At 43.3% G+C, this 25,563-nt stretch overlaps 1 protein-coding gene across 11 annotated transcripts in view; it reads left to right on the top strand.

Moving 5' to 3' along the window:
* LOC128339464 (protein unc-80 homolog) overlaps positions 1 to 25,563 on the top strand; it is a 254,333-nt gene that overhangs the window by 157,466 nt on the left and 71,304 nt on the right. For all 11 annotated transcript variants that reach the window (XM_053283443.1, XM_053283442.1, XM_053283439.1 and 8 more), the window contains 9 exons: positions 6,325 to 6,425; positions 6,787 to 6,873; positions 8,729 to 8,912; positions 17,019 to 17,113; positions 18,467 to 18,556; positions 20,152 to 20,253; positions 21,918 to 22,098; positions 22,436 to 22,704; positions 23,127 to 23,261. In XM_053283443.1, coding sequence (XP_053139418.1) covers positions 6,325 to 6,425; positions 6,787 to 6,873; positions 8,729 to 8,912; positions 17,019 to 17,113; positions 18,467 to 18,556; positions 20,152 to 20,253; positions 21,918 to 22,098; positions 22,436 to 22,704; positions 23,127 to 23,261 — 1,244 coding nt within the window. The remainder of the gene's footprint in view (positions 1 to 6,324; positions 6,426 to 6,786; positions 6,874 to 8,728; positions 8,913 to 17,018; positions 17,114 to 18,466; positions 18,557 to 20,151; positions 20,254 to 21,917; positions 22,099 to 22,435; positions 22,705 to 23,126; positions 23,262 to 25,563) is intronic.

The raw sequence follows: 25,563 nt of genomic DNA, 5'->3' as shown, positions 1-25,563 counted from the left end.
GCAACATCATCAGACTGGCAAGTCATGCTCAAGCATGGTGCCACATAACATCAGACTGGTGGGTCTTGAGGATAATTTAAACTGGATATGCGATCGAATTTGATACTCTACCAGTTTACACAAGGATGAGGTACACTCCCACCTCAGAGACTCTGATGGAGAAAGTTATCATGCTGTTGGAGAAGGGAGTTAATATCTCCAGTGCAGTGGGCGTATGGATATGGGGAATCAATCAATCAACTTTATTATGGTCAAAGACAAGCATAGGTAAATGCATACAACTATCAATGAATATAAAAATGTCTAAGAAGTATAAAATATTTAAAATAAGCTATAAGATATACTGAAGAGTAAAAGTGGGATAGCTAAAAAAAATAAGGGAAGACAGCTGAAAAGAATAATAAAACTGATAAAACAACTAACTAATATAATATAAAATTGGTCTGTAGGGAGAGACAACTCTAACAGGGTGACTAGTAGAAAGGAGGTTAAACATAGTTAAATATATGAGTACATATATAACTTGTCACCTTAAGTAGCACAGCAGGGAAATGCTTGACTAGCAAGCAGAAGGTTGCTGGTTCAAATCCCCACTGGTACTATATTGGGCAGCAGCGATATAGGAAGATGCTGAAAGGCATCATCTCATACTGCGTGGGAGGAGGCAATGGTAAACCCCTCCTACCAAAGAAAACCACAGGGCTCTGTGGTCACCAAGAGTCGAAATCGACTTGACAACACATTTTACCTTTACATATATAACTATAAGTTAAAAGTAACTAAGACAGTAAAAGTATTTTTTAAAAACATGTTAGAATGAATTGGTCAGTAGCTAAAATCATGGGTTATGGGCTGGCAGTCAGGGTCTGATGGATCTTGCACGCTGCCGTGCAGAACCTAGCAACATTGTACGTGAAGGTTTGCTTTTCATCTGAGAGCAGCATCTTACTGTAGGACTGGACTGGCTGGGGGAGTTGCGAAGTATGAGCTTCTCCTGGCTATCTTTATATAACGGGCAAGACAATAGTACGTGTTCAGTGGTTTCCACCTCCCCAGAGGCACAGGGGCAAAGCCTTTCTGTAAATGGGATCTTCCTGTATTTACCTTCCAAAACAGTGGATGGAAGGACATGACAGCGGGCAAGGGTGAACGCCCTTCTATGGCTTGGTATTTCCAGCTGAATCAAATATGTGTTTGGGGGGGGGGATACCATGAAACTAGAGATGTCCGAGGCCTGATATCCAGGAACCATCCTTAGCTCCACCTGGCATTCCGTATCCAGGATCCTCTGATGGCCGTTTTTGCCTTGTTACTGCCCACAGCAAGGAGGTAAAATGGGGAGAAGCCCAATAGTGCCACCTTATTAGCGACTGCCCACTTCCATGAGGATTGGAAATTGTCCTGCAGTATTAATGGGGCCAGGCCCTGTGGGCAAAGAGCTAGTTTGAGCCAGTGATTGAGAGCGGTCATCCAAACTTTAGCCTCAACTTTTATAATTCCAGTTTCCAGATGCAGGCAGGGGCGTAACGATAGGGGGGGGGCAGGCAGGACACATGCCCTGGGTGCCACTTTGGGGGGGTCACGTGGGGGGCGCCAAAAAGTGCCATGACTCCCCCCCGATCCCCCCTGGATCGCACGGCGGCGGCGGACGGCGGCGGATCGTCATCATGTGCCCCTGGGATTGTGGCGGTGAGCGCGGTGGTGGTGGGCCCGCCACCGCCGCGCTCACCGCCACAAGGGGCACACGATGACGATCCGCCGCTGCCGCGCGATCTGCTGCTGCCCTCCACCGCTGCGCTCACTCCGGAGTCCGGCCAGGGCGCAGGTATGTGCGGGGGGCGAGGGGATGCAATTTCAGGGGCAGAGCTTGCCCTGGGTGCCGTTTTCCCCAGCTACGCCTCTGGATGCAGGGTGGCATTGGCGATACAGCTAGGGACTTGTAAGGCCGCTCTTAGAAATTTAGATTGGACATGCTCCAATATACTAACGTTAGAAGGGGATCCTGGGTGGGCACCATAGAGTAATTGTGCCAATGGCTTGGCTTCATATAGTCTGAGTGCTGCAGGTACATAATGACCACCTCTGGTTCGAAGGAACTGCAAGATGGCAGAGGGACTCCTCTGTGCTGTTAGGGCAACGTGTTCACAGTGGGCCTTCCTTGTGCCAGAGGCCTGGAGGACCACCCCCAGATATGTAAAACAGGCGACCTGTTCAATTCTATGGCCATCGATACTCCAGCAGCGGATCTTTGGTCTTCTGGCGAAGGCCATGGTCTTAGTTTTTTGGTAGTTTATTTCAAGTTGTTCATCTTTACAATACGGTAACAAAGCCGCCAGTGCCCTTCTGAGGCCTATAGGGGTCCTCGAGAGGATTGCAGCATTGTCAGCATAGAGTAGGATGGAGATGGATCTTTCAGCCAACTTGAGAGGGTGGAAATCAGAGTTGTTCAGGCAGCTCACCATAGCATTGATGTCGAAGTTGAACAGAAGCGGGGCTAGGATATAGCTCTGTTTTACTCCCTTCTGGGTCAGTTCAGGGTTTGTGAGGTGTCCTTGAGGGCTACATCTCACTGAGTTTTGTATCAGTGTGGAGGGCATGGAGCAGAAAAACACGGGGAACTTTACTCCTGTTACTTTCAAATCCCGAAGTGGAACGGGGGAATCCATCCCATAATGGATCTGCGGTGGCTCAACCTGTATGTTGAGGTGAAAAAAATTCCATATGATAACACTGCAAGCGATCCTTGCAATGTTGGACCTAAGGCATCCACATCGGCATACAGGAAACTCACAGGAAGTTCCTGCGGTTCACAGTGCGACAAAAGATTTATCAGTACAATGTTCTACCATTTGGGCTGTCTCCAGCACCGAGAGTGTTTACGAAGTGTATGGAGGTGGTGGTCGTGTACTTTCAAACACAAGGCCTAACCCTTTTCCGGTTCTTGGATGACTGGCTGATGACAGCAAAAACAAAAGAGCAGTTGTGACCAATCTTCTGGAGGAATTGGGCATCCAAATCAATTGGAAGAAATCACACTTAACTCTGGTGAGATGGCTACAATACATAGGAGTTGTGCTGGACATGGACCGTCAAAGGGCGTTCCTGCCAGAGGAATATTACAAACTCCTGGTTCAGCTGGTGCACACATTCCAAGCAAGACCACTTCAGCGGGCGAGGACCATTCAAGTACTCCTGGGCCTTATGGCTTCATGCACTTCAGTGGTTCAGTACGCCAGGTTGCTGATGTGGAAATTGAAACTGTGGTATCTGTCCACGTTCAGACTGAACATGGACTGTCAAAATATGTGCCTCAGTGTCCCGGAAGTGGTGCTCCAATCCTTTGGATGCAGAGACAGCATCTCTTGCAAAGGAGGTAATTCCAGGTACATATACTCATTCTGATGTCACAGCAGATCCTCCCTACTTGGATGGGGTGCACATATGTCAGGCCTCAAGGTGAAAGGCCTATGCACAACAGAGGCTTCACATAAATCTCCTAGAACTGCTTGCAGTCTGCCTGGCACTGAAGTCATTCCAGAACCAGTTGATCAGGAAAGTGATTTAAATTCAATTGGACAATATGACTGTGATGGCTTACATAAACAAGCAGGGTGGGACAATGTCTTGGTCCCTGTGCCACTTGAGCCAGCAGATATGGAGCTGGTGTATCATTCGCCGGATCCACATGGTGGTGATACATATCAAGGGCGAGGACAACTCTCTAGCAGACGTGCTGAGCAGATCACAAATCCTGCTACAACAGCACGAGTGGAAGTTGAAACCCCCGCTGTCTGGGCACGATATTTGCAATATGGGGCACTCCAGCGGTGGACCTCTTCACAACACGAGTCTATCATTATTTCTTTCTAGCTTGACTGAGAAGCCGTTTGAGCCCATGGCTACAGCTTCATTGAAGCTGGTGATTCTAAAGACAGTTTTCCTCATAGCAATAACTATGGCTAAATGGGTCAGTGAGCATAATGCACTACATATTGATGAGCCTTACACTAAGTTTTACCAGGATAAGGTGGTTATGCATTTTGACCCAGAATTTCAACCAAAAATAATATCTGATTTCCACATGAATCAAGATATTGTACTCCCAACTTTCTTCAGGGAACCAACAACACTGCTAGAACGTGCAATGCATAGTCCGGATGTAAAGCGTGCTCCGTTGTTCTACTTGAAATGGGAAACTGTATTCAGGAAGACAAAGAGGCTTTTCATGTGTTACAAAAGCAAGAACAAAGGTTTGCCACCTTCGCGATAGCGCCAACCTACTGGCTGGTCGAGGTTATCTTTCTGGCCCATAAGTTGCAGAAAGTAGATCGTCCTGCTATCAAAGCCCATTCAGCTGGGGCATATGCTACTTCAGCGGCCCGTCTCTCAGGCATTAATTTTAGAGACATTTGCACAGCTGCCACTTGGGCCTCTGATCAAACGTTTGTGAAACACTACACGTTGGACCTGTGGGCAGCTGAACAGGCAGTGCTTAAATGGGTACTTCAGTAGCTTGCTTCTCCCTCCACCACCTAGAGGAAGCGCATGAGTCACCCATTTTTGTGACTGTCACTGGATCACTATCCAGATAAACAGGCTGCTTACCTGTAACAGATGATCTGGTAGTGATGCACTGACAGTCACAAAACCCACCCATCCATCCCCACTTCAGGAAGCAAGAAAATAGCAGGCGTGGAGCACCTGCACTCAGCGGGGAAGGGGCGCATCGAGAAGCTAAACAATCTATCCTGAAGTTGGTCTACGCAGGTGCAGAACCCACTTTTATGACTGTCCGTTGATCACTACCAGATCATCTGTTAGAGGTAAGCAACCTGTTTTTATTTCTTTCTAGACTGGATGCAGTGCCATCCTAAACACATTTTCTCAGAGGTCAGCAAGCTCACTTCAGTAGCACCTAGGGCCGCCTTAGGCATGATGCAGGTACTGGAGGGTATTGAAGCTTGCAGGAGGGGATTCAGAACCTTTGCCCCATGCTTGCTCTCCCTCCAAAACTGCTTTTCACCAGCTGTTTTTTCCAGTGCATTTTTATTTCTGGTCATGAAGTATATTGGAGTGTCAAATGCTTCTCCCCCCGCTTTGCTGACTTTAAAGGGGGGCAAGGAGGGGAGATTGTTGACAGAGCTTTATTTTCATCCTATGCTTCTTTCAAAGCCTGCAAGGCTCAGGTCAGGAGCTCCCAATATGATCCTTGCATGCTTTAAAGGAGGTGTGAAGCAAGGAGGAGAGACTGCTGGTAGCCGCTTCTTCTCTCTCTGCACCCCTTTCAAAGCCTGCAGAGATTGGGTTTAATCCCTGCAGGCTTTGAAAAGCATGAGGAGTGGGAAGATAGGGCTGCAACAATATTCCCTGCACCCCCACTAGTTCAACTACCGGCTGGAGGAGCTGCTGCAGCAGCTGTGGTGTTGACTGGCAGGCAGTGTGTGGAGTGTGTTGTGGTGGGGGCGGGATGGAGAAAAGAAGGGCAGGCAAGTGAGATGGTGCCCACCATCTCCCTGACACCCACCAGCTCAGGTGAGCATGTCGTCATGCCTTATGAAAGAGTCAGCTTTGACGTTGGGAGAAAAACAGTTAGATTTTCAGAAGCAAAAGTGCAGATGGGAGTTCTTTAAACTGCTGCCACCTCACTTTATAGAGATTTGATGGTGACCCAGTTCTGACACACATTGTCATTTCTAGTTTGGCCCTTAATCCTCAGTATGTGCACTCAGAACTGCAGCCTTAAAATGACGCTACATGTTGTACAAATTGTTAAAAATGACAATTGCTGTGAGGTAGCTCATAATTTTAAAATACATGATGCACAAAGAGACAGTTGCCGACATGATGCACAGTGCAACATCAGCATTTGGGATCTGACACTGCTGCACATGTGAAAGTGTTGCAGAGGTGAGCAGTGGTGTTGCAGAGGTGAGCAGTGGTGTGAGAACTTGAAACAGTGCATGGGCACTTGCATAGTGCTATTTCAGTTGTTTTCAATGGCACTAGCACTGCTGAAGAAAATGTTTCAATATTTCAAGTCATTGTGCAACTGCCCACCTTTTCAGTGTCGCCAGGACTGCTTTGCATATGCACAGCAGCCCCAGTGGATTCTAAACACCGATGTTGCATTGTGCATCATGGAAGGAAAGGTGTAAGTAGCAAAATCTAATTGTTTTCTAGGCCCATGAGGTGGAGCCTCATCCAGCTGAGGTAATGTGAGGCAATCTTGGGCCTAGTTGAATACATGTTATATTTAGAGATATGTAAATGTTCATTTCCCCTAAAATGAGGCCTAAACTAGTCCTCTCCTTCTGTCTTGTGCAGTAAGCGCAGTGGCGCAGCAAGTTCTGTGGAACTGTCTCATTGAAGATCCTTCGACAGTTCTTCGACATTTTCTGGAGAAACTAACTATCAGCAATCGACAGGTAGAGAACCTGCTTCCTTGTATATACATTTAAAAGAATGCTGTCAAAGAATAGCACTGGTCAAAACAATTTAAGAGAAAAATTGGCAATTAGCACTCAGGAGTTCAAGTTTGCTCATTCCAGCTAAGGATAGCCTACAGGAAATGTCTTATAAAGGAGATTTCCAGTTAATGAATGGAAAGGCACTCTACCTTGCAGTTTGGGGGCCTTTAAGAAATGCTTGCCACTTATTTAAGATGTGATAATTGGTCCTAGTAGAACAAACAGATGGCAGATGTTCTCATGTGTTTGTGGATCTGTGTGATGCATTTTTTGAGCATTTTGTGAAGAAACTGAAAAGCAAATTCTGCTCTTATTCCAGGATGAGTTAATGTATATGCTGAGGAAGCTTCTGCTCAACATCGGAGACTTCCCTGCTCAGACATCCCATATCCTCTTTAATTATTTGGTGAGCCGTTCTGAGTCTCTAGTTGAACCAAAAACATAACAATTGTCTCTACAAAATGTGCCTTCTGTGCTGCTCCTCTCTCCACTTCTGTCCATTTTCTATTTATTTATTCATTCATTCATTCACTTATGTATTTAGCAATCAGATTTGTACACTGCCCCAACCTTTCGTCTCTGGGGGGTTAACAATAATTTGGCCTCAGTCTTCTGTCAACAAAGAGAAGTGGTTGTTCTTTATTTTGTTATCCAGTGGTTGCATAAAATGTTCCCTAGTTTGTCTCATTGTCTTCCCTGAGGACTGTAGTCCAGGAAATAGAGGTGTGAAGTTGGACTAAAGCAGGGCTGCCCAACCTCGGCCCTTCAGCTGCAGTTCCCATCACTATTAGTCACGGAGGCTGGGGATGATTGGAGCTGTAGTGCAATGACAGCTGGAGGGCCAAAGTTGTGCAGCCCTAGAGTAGAGAAATCTAAGCTCAAGTCCCAGTTCAAATAACAATATTTATTTTATATTTATATATAGCAATGCTCGGGTGTTTAAAGTGCTCCCTTATTTTACAATAGCCTTATAAGACTAGTCAATATTTTAAATCCATATTTCCCGTACTGCAGATTGAAGAGAGGGGGCTGAGGCTGAGAGAGGTGCCACCTATTGAATCCCTGGCAGAGGCAAACTTCAACTCAGGGACTTTCTGATTTGTAGAGCAATTTCTTAGCAGGTGGAGAATAACTGGCTCTATCCAATCCCAGCACAGTACCTCCAGTGACGGTTGCTGGTGCCTATCTGATGTTGCCTTTTTGATTGTGAGCCCTTTGGGGACAGGGTTCCAACTTATTTATTTATTATTTCTCTGTGTAAACCACCTTGAGCCATTTTTGGAAGGGCAGTATAGAAATCTAATAATAATAATAATACCACTCAATAACATCCGTCTGTGTGTAAAAAAATAATAATAATATCACACCAGCTCTCAGATGACCTACTCAGTACCCTTAGGAACTTCACCTACAGCCAGAATTCCCACTTCACAGAGTAGTTGTGACGACAGACACCATAAGCACTTAAAAACTGTTTAAATTACCAATAACAATAATAAATAACAAAAACAATCTCCAACATCCACACTAATGCTATTATTTCCCCGAGGGTTGCACAGCTCTCAGGGACATAATTGTGGGCTGGACAGGTGCTTTCGGCTGAAGGGGATATTATTTATGATTACCTGTATTTTTAGAATTATTTACATAATTCTAAAATGAGTACCCAGAATGTTGGGGGCAATATGCTAAATCATTGTTAGAGAGCTCCGGCTATAGAGCAGTATATAAATGTAAGTGCTATTGCTATTGCTATTGCTACATTACATCCTGGGTTCTAAAACATTGTTGTGAAACTCCTCAAAATACTATTTAAGCCTCCCCCAAATGTAACCAATGCAAGATGAAGATGATTTGGATGTTAATATATGTTTTGTTGTCTGCAGGCTTGTGATAGGCATTGTGGACCAAAAATACGATTTAACATTACTGTGAGAGACTAATCAAGGAATCAAAAAGTCTGTAAAAGAGAGGGTCACTTATACTGCTAGTCAACACAAGCAGAAGGCACAAAGCTTCTACAGCCGTGTTTCACTCATAATAGGGCAGATTAGTGCTCCTCTGTCCAGTCCAAACATGTACAAAAACTGGCCTGGGAAGTCAAGAGCGAATGATTTCCTTAGCAGCAGGATGTTTCTCTTTTTTGAGCTGACCTTTCACTTTGAAAACCAGGGATCCCTAGAGCAGAGCTAATATATATGAGAAAAGTATGCTTTTTACAAAATCAAACCAAGTGCAGTGTGTCCCTTTATGACCCATAGGTGGGGCTGATTATGTATTTCGTGCGCACACCATGTGAATGGGGCATGGATGCCATTTCAGCAACTCTGACTTTCCTGTGGGAAGTGGTGGGCTATGTAGAAGGACTTTTCTTCAAGGATCTCAAGCAGACTATGAAGAAAGAACAATGTGAAGTGAAGCTACTAGTTACTGCCTCAATGCCAGGTAGGGCATATCTTTACAAGTACTTGGATCTTTAGTTTGAGTTCCATCTTTATATTTTTGCTTTTGCTGCTCTAAGATGCTATATTACTGCCTAATGTGCTGCTGGTTTTTATTCTTGTTTTAGCTTATTTAGTTTAATGTTATGTATATTGTAATTTTAAATTATCATAAACCACCTTGGGTAGTTTGTGACTGAAAGGTGGAAATAAATGCCTAGTAATAAATAAATGCATAATCAGTTTTTACATCCATTGATATAGACCCAAGACCTTTCAAAACCAGTTCTCTTTTTAAACTGAGTTTCTCTGCTACTGGAGGAGGACATCTCCTGTGGGTTATCCTTCCCATGTGCTCCAGAGACAGGGCTATGCTAATGAACAAAAGCTTTAAGAGCCTGCGAAGGATAGCTTCTCTTTCTCCTTTCTAAGGCCTTGTTTTCTTAAGCTCTATTCCTCACTCATTTCCTTTCTTTCCAGTGCCTTTTTTCTCCTCCACTTACCTTTTTTCCTTGTTAATTCTTCTGTATTGACAAAAAACCTAAAACTTTATTTTTCCATTCATTCCCTTTTTCTCTCCCTGGACTCTCCCCACAAAAAGATGGAACTCTTAGGGCCATATTGGATCTAAAATTTCTAGGCAAGTTCATCAGGCACAGGAGATTTATGATGGAGACTCTACACTCTGTGGCAGAAGCACTTCACCATTGGGACTACCTAGCCTCGGCAGACCGCACGGAGGCTTACCTACGCATACCCATCCATCCTACCAGCTGCCCCTTTCTTCGTTTTTACTATGCAGGAAGCCATAAACAATACAAGCCCCTTCCATTTGGCCTTTCATCTGTGCCAAGGGTCTTCACAAAGATTCTGGAGCCTCTGTTAGACCATCAAAGGTTAAAGGGAGATCAGAATCCTGGCCTACTGGATGATCTCCTGATAAGGGCTCCAGCTCTCTGAAGTGCTACCTATTCCACACGCAGGGACAGCGAGACAGGCAGAGCTGAGGGGTCTCAATGCGTGGATGAGACGGTGGTGCCAGAAGAAAGGGTTTAGACTCATTAGGCACTGGTATACATTTTGGGGAAAGCAAAGCCTGTACAAAAGGGATGGGCTCCACTTGAACCAAAATCAATCAATCAATCATCTTTATTCGGTCCATTGACCAGCAAACTTGAACCAAAATGGAACCAGACTGCTGGCACTAAAAATCAAGAAGGTCGCAGAGCAGTTTTTAAAATGACGCCTGGGGGATTGCCGGTGGAAACAGGGTGGTATCTGCTTTGGCTGGCAAAATCCCCTAAGGTGTGAAGGTGAACATGTTTTGGATAAACCAGAAGGGGACAGAGTAGAGCCAGAAGTTGAGCAGAAGGAAACACAGGACAGCTTGCCAAATAGGTCACATGATGGTAAGGGGGATAGCATACGCCAGCACCAGGTGAGGGACCCAACCTATAGGTGTCTGTATACCAATGCCAGAAGCCTCCAAGCCAAGATGGGTGAGCTGGAGTACAAGGTTACTAAATATAAACACCACATTTATAAACATAAATATAGTGGGTGTAACAGAAACCTGGTGGAATGGTGAGAACCCGTGGGATATAAACTCTATTCCTGGATATAAACTCTATAGAATGGACAGGGAGGGGAGGGTTGGGGGAGAAGTGGTGCTGTATATCAAAGAAGGGATAGATTTCAGTAAGCTAGATAACCTAGGTGGAGTCCTGCAGATAATCATTATGGGTAACATTATGAGGACTGAAAGGAAATGTGTTTCTAGGGACATGCTATCGCCCTCTGGATCAAAGCGCTGAGAGTGACTTGGAGTAGGAGAAACAAATAAGAGAGGCATCAGAGAGAGAGAAGGCTGTAATAATGGGTGACTTCAACTACCCACACATAGACTGGGTAAATTCACAGTTAGGTAATGACAGAGAGGCCAAATTTCTCGATGTGCTAAATGACTGTGCCTTAGTCGCAGAACCAACCAGAGAGATGGTGACTTTGGATTTAATCCTGTGTGGTGCCCAGGACCTGGTGTGAGATGTCAGAGTTGCAGAACCATTGGGTAGCAGTGGCCATAGTGTGATCCAATTCAGCATATATGCGAGTGGAGAATTGTCAAGGAAGTCCAACACAGATGCGTTGGATTTCAGAAAAGGAAACTTCTCAAAAATCAGGGGACTGGTAAAAAGGAAGTTGAAAGAGAAAGTCATGAGGGTCAAATCACTCCAGAAAGCATGGAACTTATTTAAAACTACAGTACTAGAAGCACAGTTGGAATGTATACCAAAAAGGAGGAAAAGTACCACCAAGTTCAGAAGGATGCCAGCGTGACTAACAAGTAGAGTCAGGGAAACTATAAAAGGGAAGAAAGCTTCCTTCAGAAAATGGAAGTCCTGCCCAAATGAAGAGAACAGGAAGGAACATAAACTCTGGCAAAAGCAATGCAAGGACACAATAAGGGATGCAAAGAGAGAGTTTTTGAGCATAAACAGTAGCTAGAAGTGTCAAGGGGAATAACAAAAACTTCTTTAAATATATCAGAAGTAGAATACCTGCCAGGGAGGTGGTTGGACCCTTAGATGATGAGGGTATGAAAGGGATTATTAAGGAGGATAAGGAGATTGCAGAGAAGCTGAATGAGTTCTTTGCATCTGTCTTCACAGTGGAGGATACTGACCATATACCCTCTCCAGAATTGAGTTTTTCAGGTTTAGGGTCTGAGGAACTGGGTGAATTTGAGGTGACAAGGGAAGATGTTCTAATCTAAACTGTCTTGAAAAGCTAAAAATTAACAAATCGCCAGGGCCAGATGGCATCCACCCAAGAGTTCTGAGGGAACTCAAAAGCGAAATTGCCGATCTCCTAGCAAAAATATATAACTTGTCCCTACAATCAGGCAATGTGCCAGAGGACTGGAAAGTAGCCAACGTGACTCCAATTTTCAAGAAGGGATCCAGGGGGGATCCAGGAAACTACAAGCCTGTCAGCTTAACTTTGGTGCTGGGTAAATTGATGGAAAGCATACTTAAGGACAAAATTGTTAAGCATATAGAAGAACAGGCCTTGTTGAAGGAGAACCAGCATGGCTTCTGCAAGGGAAAGTCTTGCCTCACTAACCTTTTGGAGTTCTTTGAGAGTGTCAACAGGAATGTGGATAAAGGTGATCCAGTTGACATAGTATACTTGGACTTCCAAAAAGCTTTTGATAAATTTCCCCAACAAAGGCTCTTGAGTAAACTTCATGGAATAAGGGACAGGTTTATGTGTGGATTGGTAACTGGTTGAAGGACAGGAAACAATAGGAATAAATTGATAGTTTTCACAATGGAGGTAGGTAGGAAGTGGGGTCCCCCAGGAATCGGTACTGGGACCAGTGCTCTTTAACTTGTTCATAAACAATCTAGAGGTTGGGCTGACCAGCAAAGTGGCCAATTTGCAGATGACACTAAACTATTTAGGGTAGTGAAATCCACAACAGATTGTGAGGAACTCCAAAAAGATCTCTTCAAACTGGGGGACAAAATGGCAGATGCGGTTCAGTGTAAGCAAGTGTAAAGTGATGCACATTGGAGCAAAAAACACCAACTTCACATATACTCTGATGGGATCTGAGCTGTCGGTGACTAACCAGGAGAGAGATCTTGGGGTCGTGGTGGACAGCTCGTTGAAAGTGTCATCTCAGTGTGTGGCGGCTGTGAAAAAAGCTAATTCCATGCTAGAAATCATTAGGAAGGGGATTGAAAATTTAAAAAATGCTAATATTATAATGCCCTTATATAAATTTATGGTGCAGCCACATCTGGAGTACTGCCTACAGCTTTGGTCACTGTATCTTAAGAAGGATATTGTAGAACTGGAAAAGGTGCAGAAGAGGGCAACCAAAATGATCAGGGGCCTGGAGCACCTTCCTTATGAGGCTAGGCTACAGCATCTGGGGCTCTTTACTTTGGAAAAGAGGCGACTAAGGGGAGACATGATTGAAGTGTATAAAATTATGCATGGAGTGGAGAGGGTAGACAGAGATAATTTTTTCTCCCTCTCTCACAACACTAGAACCAGGGGTCACTCCATGAAACTGAAAGTTGGGAAATTTAGGACGAACAAGCGAAAGTACTTTTTCACACAGCACATAATTAATCTATGGAATTCCTTGCCATGGGATGTGGTGATGGCCACCAGCTTGGATAGCTTTAAAAGGGGCTTAGACAGATTCATGGAGGACAGGTCTTTCAATGGCTACTAGTCTGGTGGCCATCTCCAGCCTGGTGGGCCATCTCTAGTCTGGTGGGCCATCTCCAGCCTCAGAGGTACGATGCCCCTCAATATCAGTTCCCAGGGGAGCAACAGCAAGAGAGAGGGCATGCACATACCTCTTGCCTATGGGCTTCCCAGAGGCATCTGGAAGACCACTGTGTGACACAGGATGCTGGATTAGATGGGCCTTGTGATCTAGCAGGGCTGTTCTTATGTTCTTATGTTATCTTCCAAGCATTTACAGGGACATAGACATGACTATTCAAAGACTAACACAGCACAACTTTCTGGTCAACATGACCAAGAACGATCTCATCTGCATACAAAGGATCCAGCATCTTGGGGGGGTCATAATAGACACTGTCAGAGACAAGTTCCTTCTCCCCCCAGTGCACTCACAGAAGCTCTTAGATACCATACAAGGGATTCCACTGTTTCAAGACGTGCCCTTACTATCTCTGGCTCTCCTACTGGGTCTTATGTTGGCATTCCTAGATGCAGTATAGTGAGCCCAATTTCATCAAAGATACCCTCCCCCCGCCAGTGATTCCTCCTACCATTTCAGAATGCCATTGCACAAAAATGACAATTGAATGTGCACTTTTCAAGCTTACCAGTCTCTATCATGGTGGACCTCCCCAGGTCAGCAAGCAGTTTCTAGACCTGCCCAGGTTAATTATAACCACGGATGCCAGCCTCATGGGTTGAGCGGGGACGGGGGCACTGCCTCCAACACTCAGCACAGGGGAGATGGTTGAAACAGAAATGCCTGCACAGTATAAACTGGCTGGAATTAAGGGCAATTCGCATGGCTTTATTAGCCTTCAAATGACGTCAGTCACCAACATATACTTGTCAGGGTGGACAATGTAACCACAAAGGCACATGTGAACAGACAGGGATACCAGGTCCTGATCCTTGCAACAAGAATCCACTCTTCTTCTCCAGTGGACAGAAGCTAATCTGGCCTCTCTGTGGGCGCACCACATCAAGGCGTCTCACAACTCCCAATCAGATTGGCTCAGGAGACAGGACATCAACCCAGCAGACTGGAGCCCCAATCCCCAGGTCTTCTCCATGATCACATTTCAGTCACCCACATGTAGATCTGTTTTCATTCCTAAACAATGCCAAAACAGACCGATTTTTCAGCAGATTCCCATGTCAGGGAGCTGAGATGGTGGACGCTTTATTGAGCCCATGGCCCCAGCTTTACTGTATGCCTTCCCTCTGGTTCCAGTGATAAGTCAGTTCCTGTGCAAAGTACACATGGACAGAGTGGACGTAATTTCTGTAACTCCATATTGGCTCAATAGGACCTGGTTCCCAGAGATTCTGCACTTAGCCATACAGAGACTCTAGTTTCTGCCAGTAATCCCAAACCTAATCCAGCAAGGCTCTGTCTTACACCACAACCTGGCTTGGTTGAAGTTAGCCACCTAGAGACTGAGCAGAACCTCTTAAGCCTCAACGGTTACTGACTTAGTGTGCTCAGTACCATCCATAAATCATATCTACCAATACATCTGGAGAGCCTTCTTGCGTGGGTACACCAAACATCAAATTCAAAAGCATAAATATGAGGTCAGAGAGCTTTTAGCCTTCCTCCAGGAGGGACTAGACAAGGACCTGAAAGCCAATACCCTAAAAAGTGCAAGCAGCGGCTATATCTAGTGTGCTATCTGTGCAGGGCAAGAAGAACCTATCCAGCCATCCTCATCTTAAGCAATTCCTCAGAAGAGCCACTCTCCTCTCTCCACCTATTGTACATTGATTTCTAACCTGGAATCTGCATATGGTGCTAAAGGCTTTACAAACTCCTCCCTTTGAACCCGTGTGTTCCATTCTCCCAAGGCTGCTGTCATTCACATTGGCCTTCTTAACGGATCTCATGTCTGCTAGGAGAATATCAGAATTACAGGCCCTGTCTGCTTACAAACATGTATGTGTATATTCTCAGGATTCCGTTAGGTTGATTCCTCTTTTGTTCCCAAAGTCTCATTTGTCTTCCATCATTAACAGGACATTTTATTGCCTTCATTTTGCCCAAGTACAGTTTACCACCTGGAGAAAGCATGGCACAAACTAGATGTTCCTAGATGCTTAAAGACTTATCTCAAGCACACAGACTCCTTCTATTCTGCTGATTTGCTTTTTGTGCCATACCTTCATGGGCCAGAAGGTATAAACAGCCAGCATTGCCAGGTTGATCAAAGCGTGTATTCGCTTAGCATACAAAACACAGCACGTAAGATTGTGCACAGCACCTCCAATGTTACCGCACACTCCACCAGAGCAGCAGCTACGTCGGCAGCATTTGCCACCTCCCATTTCAGAAATCTGCAAGGCGGCAACATGGGCATTTCCCTTGTCATTCACAAAGCATTACCAATTGGACATCTTCAGATCCACTACTGCATCCTTTGGCAGAAGGGTACTGCAGCAAGCTCTTCCTCAGGGGTCGGGGACGTCCCACCCAGGTCTCTTAATCTGTGGCAAGTCCCACAGGAGATGTCCTCCTCCATCAGAAGAGAAAAAAACATTGGTTACTTACTGTGAAGGCTTCTTCTTGCTGCTGGAATGGAGGGCATCTTGACCCACCCTGCTGGCTTATCCGGACTACTGGGGACACAGTTACTTAGGTTGCATAAATATATTTTTCCTTCTCTATCGGCTGTCTTTTTTACTGTTACTGATAGACTTGGACATTAGAAACTGGGTTGGGCTATCCTTCCCAGGCTCTTAAAGCTTGCAGTTCATTAGCATAGTCCTGCCTCTGGAGCATGTGGGAAGGATAACCCACAGGAGATGTCTTTTGTTCCAGCAGCAAGAAGAAGCCATCACAGTAAGTAACCAATGTTCTTTTCTCTTAAAGAATGTCTAGATTTCATATATCATATATCCATTTAAACAATAGAGATTGTCCTAATAGTATTTATTTGGATGATCAGACCTTTTCCCTTTCTCCTCCATTGGGGTGAATTGACTGGTTCTCATTCAGAGAACCATATTGCACCATCTCCACATGACACAATGAGTGAAGTTTTGAGCAGCCAGTGTTCATGGCTTCCAGAGGGGTGCAAGTCAAAATAAGCAGTTTGGTAAGCAACCAACATTGTGAGTGCAGAACTACCACCAGCAGGAGTTCAAAATAGGACTCCATATGCTAGAATATATGGCTCATGGGCTCTGGGTTAACCATGTCTTCAGTATATTGAGAACTGATCTAGCAATACTGTTTCTTGAGACAAATACCCCGTGTTATTATTTTCTAGATGGATTCCATGGAATTGAGATGTTAATATAAGATGTGAATAATCACAAATGTTTCTGGATATTTAGAAACAGGATAATACAAGACTTGCCTGTCTCCCTAGCTAGTAGTGTGTTTCAGTAAGAATAATCCTCATCTATTAATTTTACATGCAAATACTGATCAGTGGGTTCCAAGTATGTGCTGACATACAGAGCAAGGAGGATGCACTGGTGCAGTGAGAGAGCAGCGTAACAGAACTTCCCATATAACTGCACCAGAGCAAGAGGGAAGGGGCAATTTTTGACTCCCTCCCCTTCCCCAGGAAGCCCTCTGTGTCACCCGAAAATATGACCCTAATCGTTGTGCAACCCTCAGGGACATATTTTTGGGTGACCCAGAGGACTTCCTGGAGAAGGGTTGGGCATTAAAAACTGCCACTTCCTTACCGCACTGGTGCATGCACACTGTATGTCAGCCAGGACTCCCCCCGCCACACACACACACTCTAGACTTAATCTTACTCTGTAGTTTTGGTCTTTTGTAGTCAAGTACAATATGACTTAGATTATGTTATGGCACCTTTGCTTTTCATAGGCACAAAAACCTTGGTAGTTCATGGACAAAATGAGTGTGATATCCCAACCCAGTTACCAGTCCATGAAGACACCCAGTTTGAAGCACTGTTAAAGGTTTGAATTATTATTTTATTGAAACAATTTAGCAGCACATCTTGACGCCTAACTTTTAAAAATCCTCTAGTATTTCAGAATTTAAGACATATGAATCCTCATTTCTCTGTGAGGACTGATTTGATACAATATCCATTTGCATGTATCATCAGCTCCGATATAGCCACAGTGTTAGTTTTGCTTTATTTAATGTAGAGTTATTGCCTCTCTAAGGGTTTAGTTCAGATAATTATTTATTTATTTTTATATACCGCCTGATAAGTGTATCTCTAAGCAATATACACAATTTAAAACACAACAAATATAAAACTAAGTAAAAACAATTACAACAATTTCACAAAATAAAAAAGTTAAAACAATTTTAAGTGGAATAAAAACAAACAGTTTAAAAGTAATTTCACTTAATAGCCTGAGAAAACAGGTAGGAGTGTGCAGAACATTCCGAGGTCAAAGCATTCCACCTCAAAATGGGCCATTTCAAAGGTTCCAAGATCGGAACACTCCTAAAAAGTGGAGCCTATTCTGAGATCTGAGTGGAACGGCCCACTCAGAGGCAGAACATTCTGACCCCATTCCGAACACTATTTTGGATTCTGGAATGGAACTCAGAACAGGGTCAGTCTATTCCAACAGGCTGGGGTTGTTCCATCAGCTTGCCCAGTTGCTCCGACGGAATGTTTCGTACATTTTTTGTTCCATTCTGAGCTCGGAATGGAATGCAAAATGCATTTTCTACGTACCCCTAAAAACAGGTGTGTCTTGAAGATCTTCCTAAAAGCAATCAGAGCTGGAGATGCTCTTATTTTGATAGGGAGCTTATTCCAAAGCCCCAGGGCAGCCACCAAGAAGGCCCAGTCCTGAGTTGCCATCGAATGGTCTGGTGGCAACCGTAGCCGGACCTGTCTAGATCATCTTAATAAGCAGCAGGTTCATGACAAAGAAGGCAATCTTAAATACCCTGGACCCAAGCCTTGAAGAGCTTTATAGGTAATATGGGGGAATTATTCTTCTGTTTTAATCAGTTACCTGCATAGTTTTTTAAAGAATTAACACAGTACACTTTGTATGCACATTTGTCATTTGCTTATACTTTTCCTTTGTAGTCTTCTTTGTGGTGGAAGGCTTGAAATGGTATGCAGTGGAGAAAGGGAGAGGAGAGATGTAACAAAACTTCTCATGGGACATAGTTTTAGTACATTTTTGGAAATGTACCTGAAATTAATACCTTTCTCTAATGAAAAAAATGCAATTCTAGAAAAAAGGATCTACCTGAGTAGACACTGAAGGTCACATATAACTGTTGTACAACTCGATCAGTATAAAATTCCTGATGCTTGTTTCTATCTGTGTCAGGAATGTCTGGAATTTTTTAACGTACCAGAATCCCAATCTTCTAACTACTTTTTAATGGATAAGCGATGGAACCTTATTCATTATAACAAGGTGAGGCAACATTTTGTGTGCTGATTTTATACAGCTTTAATTACTGTTGACTACTTCATATGTGAAATGATTATCTATATAATATGCAGGTTGCACCATCTTGGGAGTATGATAAAATAAAATAAGACTGTTGTCTATACTCAGTGTTTCATTTTGGATTAATGAGCATACATCCAATTTAAGGCATTAAAAGGTGGGAAAGTATTTTGTTATTATTCTTAATAAACAAACACAAAATCCAATATTTCAGAAAAAAATATTATAATCTAGTGGCACAGAATTACAAGATATATTCCCATACATAATGGAATAAATGACAACCATTTGTACAATAAACCTATTTCTCCATCACACTATATCCATCAACGTATCAATTTCTACAAGTATGTATCTTTAATAAGTGTTCCTTCACAGATGGTAGATTTCCAGTGTCTAGCGACAACTACTTTAGCTGCTACCAAAAATATTTGTCTGAGTCAGAGCTGCACAACTTTGGCTCTCCAGTTGTTTTTGGACTACAATCCCAGAATCCCCAGTCACAGTGGCCTCACAGGGGCCAATAGTAAGAGATGATGGACATCTGCAGAAGACCCAAAGTTCTGCAGCCTTGCTCTAAGTAGTCTATCCAAAATATGAAGTCTTTTGTCAGATCTATTGAACAAGACCATCCAGGGACAATATTAATTCCAATGCCTCTTATTTGTGACCTTATCCAGTGTCACAATCCAATACATATTGACTGACATCCCTCAGTGTAATGTGTATATTTCTGAACTGCCAACTCTGCTGCGGGCATTTAAAACACAAACAAGCTATGCAACAGGGCTGTTTGACTACTTACTGTTGTGTAATCATTATGTTGTGGCACAACGTGCATTGGAAATAATGCTATTGCACATTGGCAAGCAAAGTGGTGTATTTTAGATGACCCAGTGGTGTGGGCAGTTCAGAACCACCTGCGTAACACTGCAGGACATGTCAACCATTGAACCTCTTACATGACTGCCATAAATTATAAATATACACATAATCTGCCATAGATTTCTAACAGATTAATCTAAAGCATTGTATTTATGTGCCGGATTTATGTGCCTTGTTTATATCAATTTAAGATGGGCTTTTGCAAACCTAACTAAATGTGATGATTGTGAAATATATATAACACAATAATATATCATTATAATTATATTCTGGGTGTAATATACATCACACCCAGAATACTGTATATATCAAACCAAACTAAATCTGTGAGGTGGAACCAGGTCTCTATTCCAAGCAGTCCTGTAATAATTTTGTCTATTATCCATGTCTAAAATCAGTTTGTGTATCAGCAAAAGAGTACTTCTCTCTTCTAATCTTCTGTAAACCACACAGTTCACAGTAAATTATAATAAATTAACTATAGTAATTTATTTCCCATATAGTAAATTAACAGGAAGATTCACAAGATTTAGGGTTTTATGTTGTGCAGATGTTATGATGGGATACTAACAATGTCCAGCTACAGCTAAAAGAGCCTACCACAATAACTGCAATTGTAGGTATATTATTTAATTTGTAAAACATATTTCCTGATTTTTGTTGTTCCACTGCAGACCTATGTCCGTGATATTTATCCATTTCGAAGATCAGTATCTCCCCAACTTAATCTGGTACACATGCACCCAGAAAAGGGGCAAGAACTCATTCAGAAACAGGTATTCTGTTACCACAGATCTTTTCCAATAGGAGACACAATGAAAAAATGGATTGTATTTTCATTACAATTTTTGTGGCCTCAGAAGTAGATTCAAAACAAGGACCATTGGATGAAAATTAACTGGCTTGGGAAACTGTGATTGAGGGAGTTAGTAGAATGTTATATAATACAAATCAGTGCCCAGGAGACCTGCAGATATTGTGGATCCAACTTCCGCAGTTTTGCTTTTTGCGGGGCAACTTCCTGTTACACAAATTTAGTTTTCACTAAATGTGGGGTAGTTTCGATCTTTCATGGTACCCTTGAGAGCTAATTTGTATACAGTACCAGGAAGTTGCCCACAAAAGGGCAGCCAATGCCACTTCTTTAGCCACAGCACCACCCTCTGCTCCTTTTGGGAAGTGCTCACCTCTGAAAAGCCTGCTCTCTCTTTACATCCAAACCTCCACCCCTGGCCAACCACTATCCATCTGGACCGGTGCCTGCCCAAAACCCTCCCAGGGCTGATTCATCTCCAGAGAGTCTATTGCCAGCCTGCCAGCATCGAGCTTGGAATTTTGAATCTTTCCTGTCACAGAGGAGCCTGGGAATTGTGGTCTCATTGGGGTGCAGAGCCCAGCTAGGAGTTTACATCCTGGGTGCATAGGTAGTCTCACATCCTTAAGGGACTCAGCAAGGGGAGACAAGGAGTGGGCTCAAGGTTTTTAATTTTTAAATTCCCAACCTGATTCTCAGCTGAGAAGTGGGTTGGGGATTTAACTCCCAGAAACCTAACCCAATTTTTTGAGTTAGGTTTAAGCCTTGAGTACAGGTTGAGTATCCCTTATCCGGACATCCGAAATCCAGAATGCCCCAAAATCCAGACACCACGCTGTAACAAAAACAAAATGCCTCAACTCACTCACTCGCAGATTCCCAATGTTTCTGCTTTTAAACATTCAGTCAAAACTTATTTATTTCAGAAGGCTGTTAGTGACAGGGATATTGTCTGTAATTCTCTCTAGTTGCAGCTATATTTTTATTGTGAAGCTTTTAAAAGTTGTTGATGTTAACGCTTTGGCCCTAGAGGGAAAAGGGAAAGCCCCCCTCCTACGCTCCCTGCTCAGTTTGGCGCCCGCTCTGTTGGTGTCTGTTTTGGTGCTCTGTTGCTGCCTGCTCTGTTTGTTAAAGGTACAGTACAGGATAATGTCAAAAATGTCAAAGAGGCCTGTAGTTATCGTAAATTCAATGCTTATTTGTTTTTATACTTTAAATAAAACCTAAAAAAATAAAATACAGTAACCTTTTGTATTTAGTCTTGGATCCCATGCCCAAAATATCTCATTATGCAAATATTCCAAAATCCGGAAAAATCTGAAATCCGGAACACTTCTGGTCCCAAGCAATCCTGATAAGGGATACTCAGCCTGTATTGCAGTTTTAATGTTTGCATACGTACATGGAATGTTACCCCCGTGACATTCAAGAGTCTCCTGTAATTTGCAAGAGTTTTGAAAATGATAAGAAACCCACTGTATAAATGAACAGAGTGTGAATTGTAACTGCTTAAGCCCACTGGATTTAGTGGAACAAACAATGTGTAACTAGCTGTAGACCTAATTTTGTGTATGTATGTGTACAACCACGAATGCTTCTAATCCATTTTTCTGGCTGTTTTACTAGGTGTTTACACGCAAGCTAGAAGAAGTGGGCCGGGTGCTATTCCTCATTTCACTGACACAGAAAATCCCTGTTGCTCATAAGCAATCCCATGTGTCTTTGCTGCAAGAGGATCTCCTCCGTTTGCCCTCTTTCCCTCGCAGTGCCATTGATGCAGAATTCTCACTTTTCAATGACCCACAAGGTACCAAAGCAAAAGCTTTTTGCTGAGATTCCAAGGGCAAATTTCAGCAGAAGTTTTCATATTGCTGCCTGGATACAATTAAATGCCCGTAGATACCATTTGTCTAACATTTCATAGTACAGTGATAATGAAGTTATTGTCAGATCAGAAAGGTTCAATAAGATATACCATCCATATCCAGTCGTCCTTTAAATATTGGCTGTAACCAAAGGAATAACAAGATTTTTTTCTATAGGGGCTACTGAAAACAGAAATTTGCATTAGGTGCCAGGGAAGGCCATATTATTTGGAATAACTGCTGAATTGAACTCTGACATTACTCTCCTTGTACTTCTAGCTGGAAAGGAGCTCTTTGGCCTTGACACTCTTCAGAAAAGTCTGTGGATTAAACTACTAGAGGAGATGTTCCTGGGAATGCCCAGTGAATTTCCCTGGGGAGATGAAATCATGCTGTTCCTGCATGTTTTCAATGGAGCCCTGATCCTACACCCTGAAGACAGTGCCCTGCTGAGGCAGTATGCTGCCACTGTAATCAACACAGCTGTGCATTTCAACCACCTCTTCTCTCTCAGTGGCTACCAGTGGATCCTCCCCACTATGCTACAGGTGAGTGTCCTGTTAGAGGGAAACAAATAGTGTTAAACTCACCATTATTCCAATTCTGCTAGTGAAGGGCCCCAGCCAGAGTGAAAGTCCTGCTATGTTAAATTTGCCTTGGAACTGCCAAAAGTGTACTGATTTTACTACATGCACTGGCACCATCTAAATTTTTTTTGATAATTGTGGAACATCCTGGCAGTTCACTCGTCACATAATCTGGGAACAATTTAGGGTCATAAGTTGAGAAATATAAAATTAGTCCATGAAGAATGGCCGTCATATATAGCATGGGTGAAAAAGAGAAAGTTTGGTTGTGTGTGTGGCTGTGATATATGGAGCAGGTTCACAATATGTGGGGATGTGTGGAGCAGGTTCAGCATCAAGATGTCATGTCAAGCAGTACTTTTTAGTATTTTCTTTCCAATCAGGTATATGCTGACTATGAAAGCAACCCACAGCTGCGTCAAGCAATTGAATTTGCCTGCCGCCAGTTCTACATTCTGCATCGTAAGCCCTTTGTACTGCAATTATTTGCCAGTGTGGCCCCCCTGCTGGAGTTTCCTGTGAGTACAAATAGTTTTTCTGCATAGATTGTGTGTACTCTGTTTGTGGCAGTTACAGTAATTAAATCCCGGGCTAGGAGGTAGATGATTGCTGATTGCACACATTGCTCTGCAAGTGGTATTTATTAGTATAATTAGTATTAGTATTAATATTATTAGTATTGGTATTACTGTACTACTACTACTACTATTAGTATTGGTATTACTGTACTACTACTACTACTACTATTACTGTACTACTACTACTAGTAGTAGTAGTAGTATAACTTTAGTTCCTCAATCAAGTGTGATTTCAGTGTGATAACTCATGGTATACTGCAGTTCTACCTATATCACATGCATATACTGCAAGTATAGATATCCATTCGATTCACATTAAATGGAGATTCATGCATGGTGGGGACCAGTGCAAGGAAATCTTTACATCTTAATAGGCACAGCTGGCTAAACAGTAGGCCTTTTTTGTTAAGTAATGAGGCTATTCTCATGAGCAGCCTAACCCAGGCTAGGGCAGCCCAGCTAGGGTAAGGCTGCTCATGTGGAGCCCTGGGATCGCTCCCAATCCCAGCGCTTCCGCCCCGCCTAATCGAACATTTTACTGCGGTGTTTAGCCAGGGTTAAGGGCACAAGTGTGGGGTCATGTGGGTGCTTGGGCTGCACACAGCCTGAGCACACACAGAGTCGGGTGACTAGGGCGCCCAACTAACAGGGGATTCCCTGAATCCACCGCACTTGTCACGCAGTGCATTTTGAAATATCTGGGGCCTAGACTTCTTTTCCTGGCCTCTCAGCGATCCATGCTGCTGAGAGCAGCGTGGATCATGTAGGTGCATGATGGCACACTGAAGAGGAGGCTGCAGATCTTCTGGGGGAAGGTAGGTCCAACCTTGCTTCTCCGCCACACCCGCCCTCCCCGTTGCTGCCACAGTTGTGTGCATGACCTTAGTATTTAGCATTTGTTCAGCTCAGTCAAGTGTCCAAAGAGGTTTGCATGTATGGCTTTTTCTGTAATCCTTACAACAACCCCCTAAGATAAATGGGGATTATTATTCCCATATAGAAGATTGGGGTCTGAGGCTGAGAGGGAGAGGTTCGCTTAAGGCCACCTAATGAGTTCATGGCAGAGGTGAGGTTTAAATCAGAGACTTGCTTCATCATAGATCAGCTAGCTCTGGAGCAGTTAGCCTTAAATGAAGTTCAGAAGGAAGTATTGCGCATTAGGATGAAATCTATTCAGTTCTTGCCTTCAGTTTCTTATTCTCCTGTCAAAGAAAAAATGCACAGTTCTTTCTCTTTCTTAGCCTTGAGATTTACCAGTAAATGTTAGAAATGTTGTGGCACAGAGCATGCTTTGGACATGTACAAGTGGGTCATGTCACTTCATATCTGGAAGTGACAAGTGAATGGAAATAAGAATGACAGACATACAAGAGCAAGGAGGATGCACTGGGGCAGCAAGAGAGCAGCCTAACAGAACTTCCCAAAGAACTTGACCACTGTAGTGGGGAAGCAGCCATTTTTGACGATCTCTCCTTCCCCTGGAAGCCCTATTTGCCACCTGAAAATCTCTCAGGGACATATTTTTGGGTAGCAAAGAGGGCTTCTTGTGAAAGGGGATGGTGTCAAAAATTGCTGCTCCACCAATACAGTAAGTTGGGAAGTTCTGTTAGACTGTTCTTTTGCTACACTGGTCATCCTTGCTCTGTATGTTAGCCTGTGAGATTTGGTTATAGTGAGATTTGGCAACTAAAGGCAGTTGGTTGATTGTGGGGTGAATGTTAAAATTGTCTAACATGTACTGCTGGCCTCCTAAAGTCCTAACAGTTACTGGTAAACATTAATATTAACTGAGATTCTAAAATTTATTGTAACTTGCATATTTTATGTGTTGTTGAATCTTTATCTCATGTTCAAATAATTAGGTGGGGTTACCAAAAGGAAACTGAGTAACTAACTGTAGCAAATAGTGCCATATTTTATTGATACATGTGAAAAGGACAAGAAGTTACAGCTATCTTGGCAAAGGTCATCCACAAATTTCCCAGATTTACTGTTGGCCAGAGTCACTCTGGCTTCATGATCTTAATGACTCAGTTCAGACAAGTCTCTGTCCATCAGGTTTGTTCCAAGGTTTAAACCACCTTAGGGCACTGCCATCTTGGGATTTTGTTGCCCCAAAGTCACTATATATAACATACTAGATTCAAGATGGTAGCACTCAGGGAAAGCAGTCACATCTCCAAAAATATCACTGCAGACATCTCAAAAAGCTTTAAAAAGTGTAAATAGAACCTGAACAATC

Source organism: Hemicordylus capensis, chromosome 1 (genome assembly GCF_027244095.1).
Source record: "Hemicordylus capensis ecotype Gifberg chromosome 1, rHemCap1.1.pri, whole genome shotgun sequence".
Taxonomy (NCBI): domain Eukaryota; kingdom Metazoa; phylum Chordata; class Lepidosauria; order Squamata; family Cordylidae; genus Hemicordylus; species Hemicordylus capensis.
Note: the sequence above shows the minus strand (reverse complement) of the source record. Positions and strands in the feature narration are given on the sequence as shown.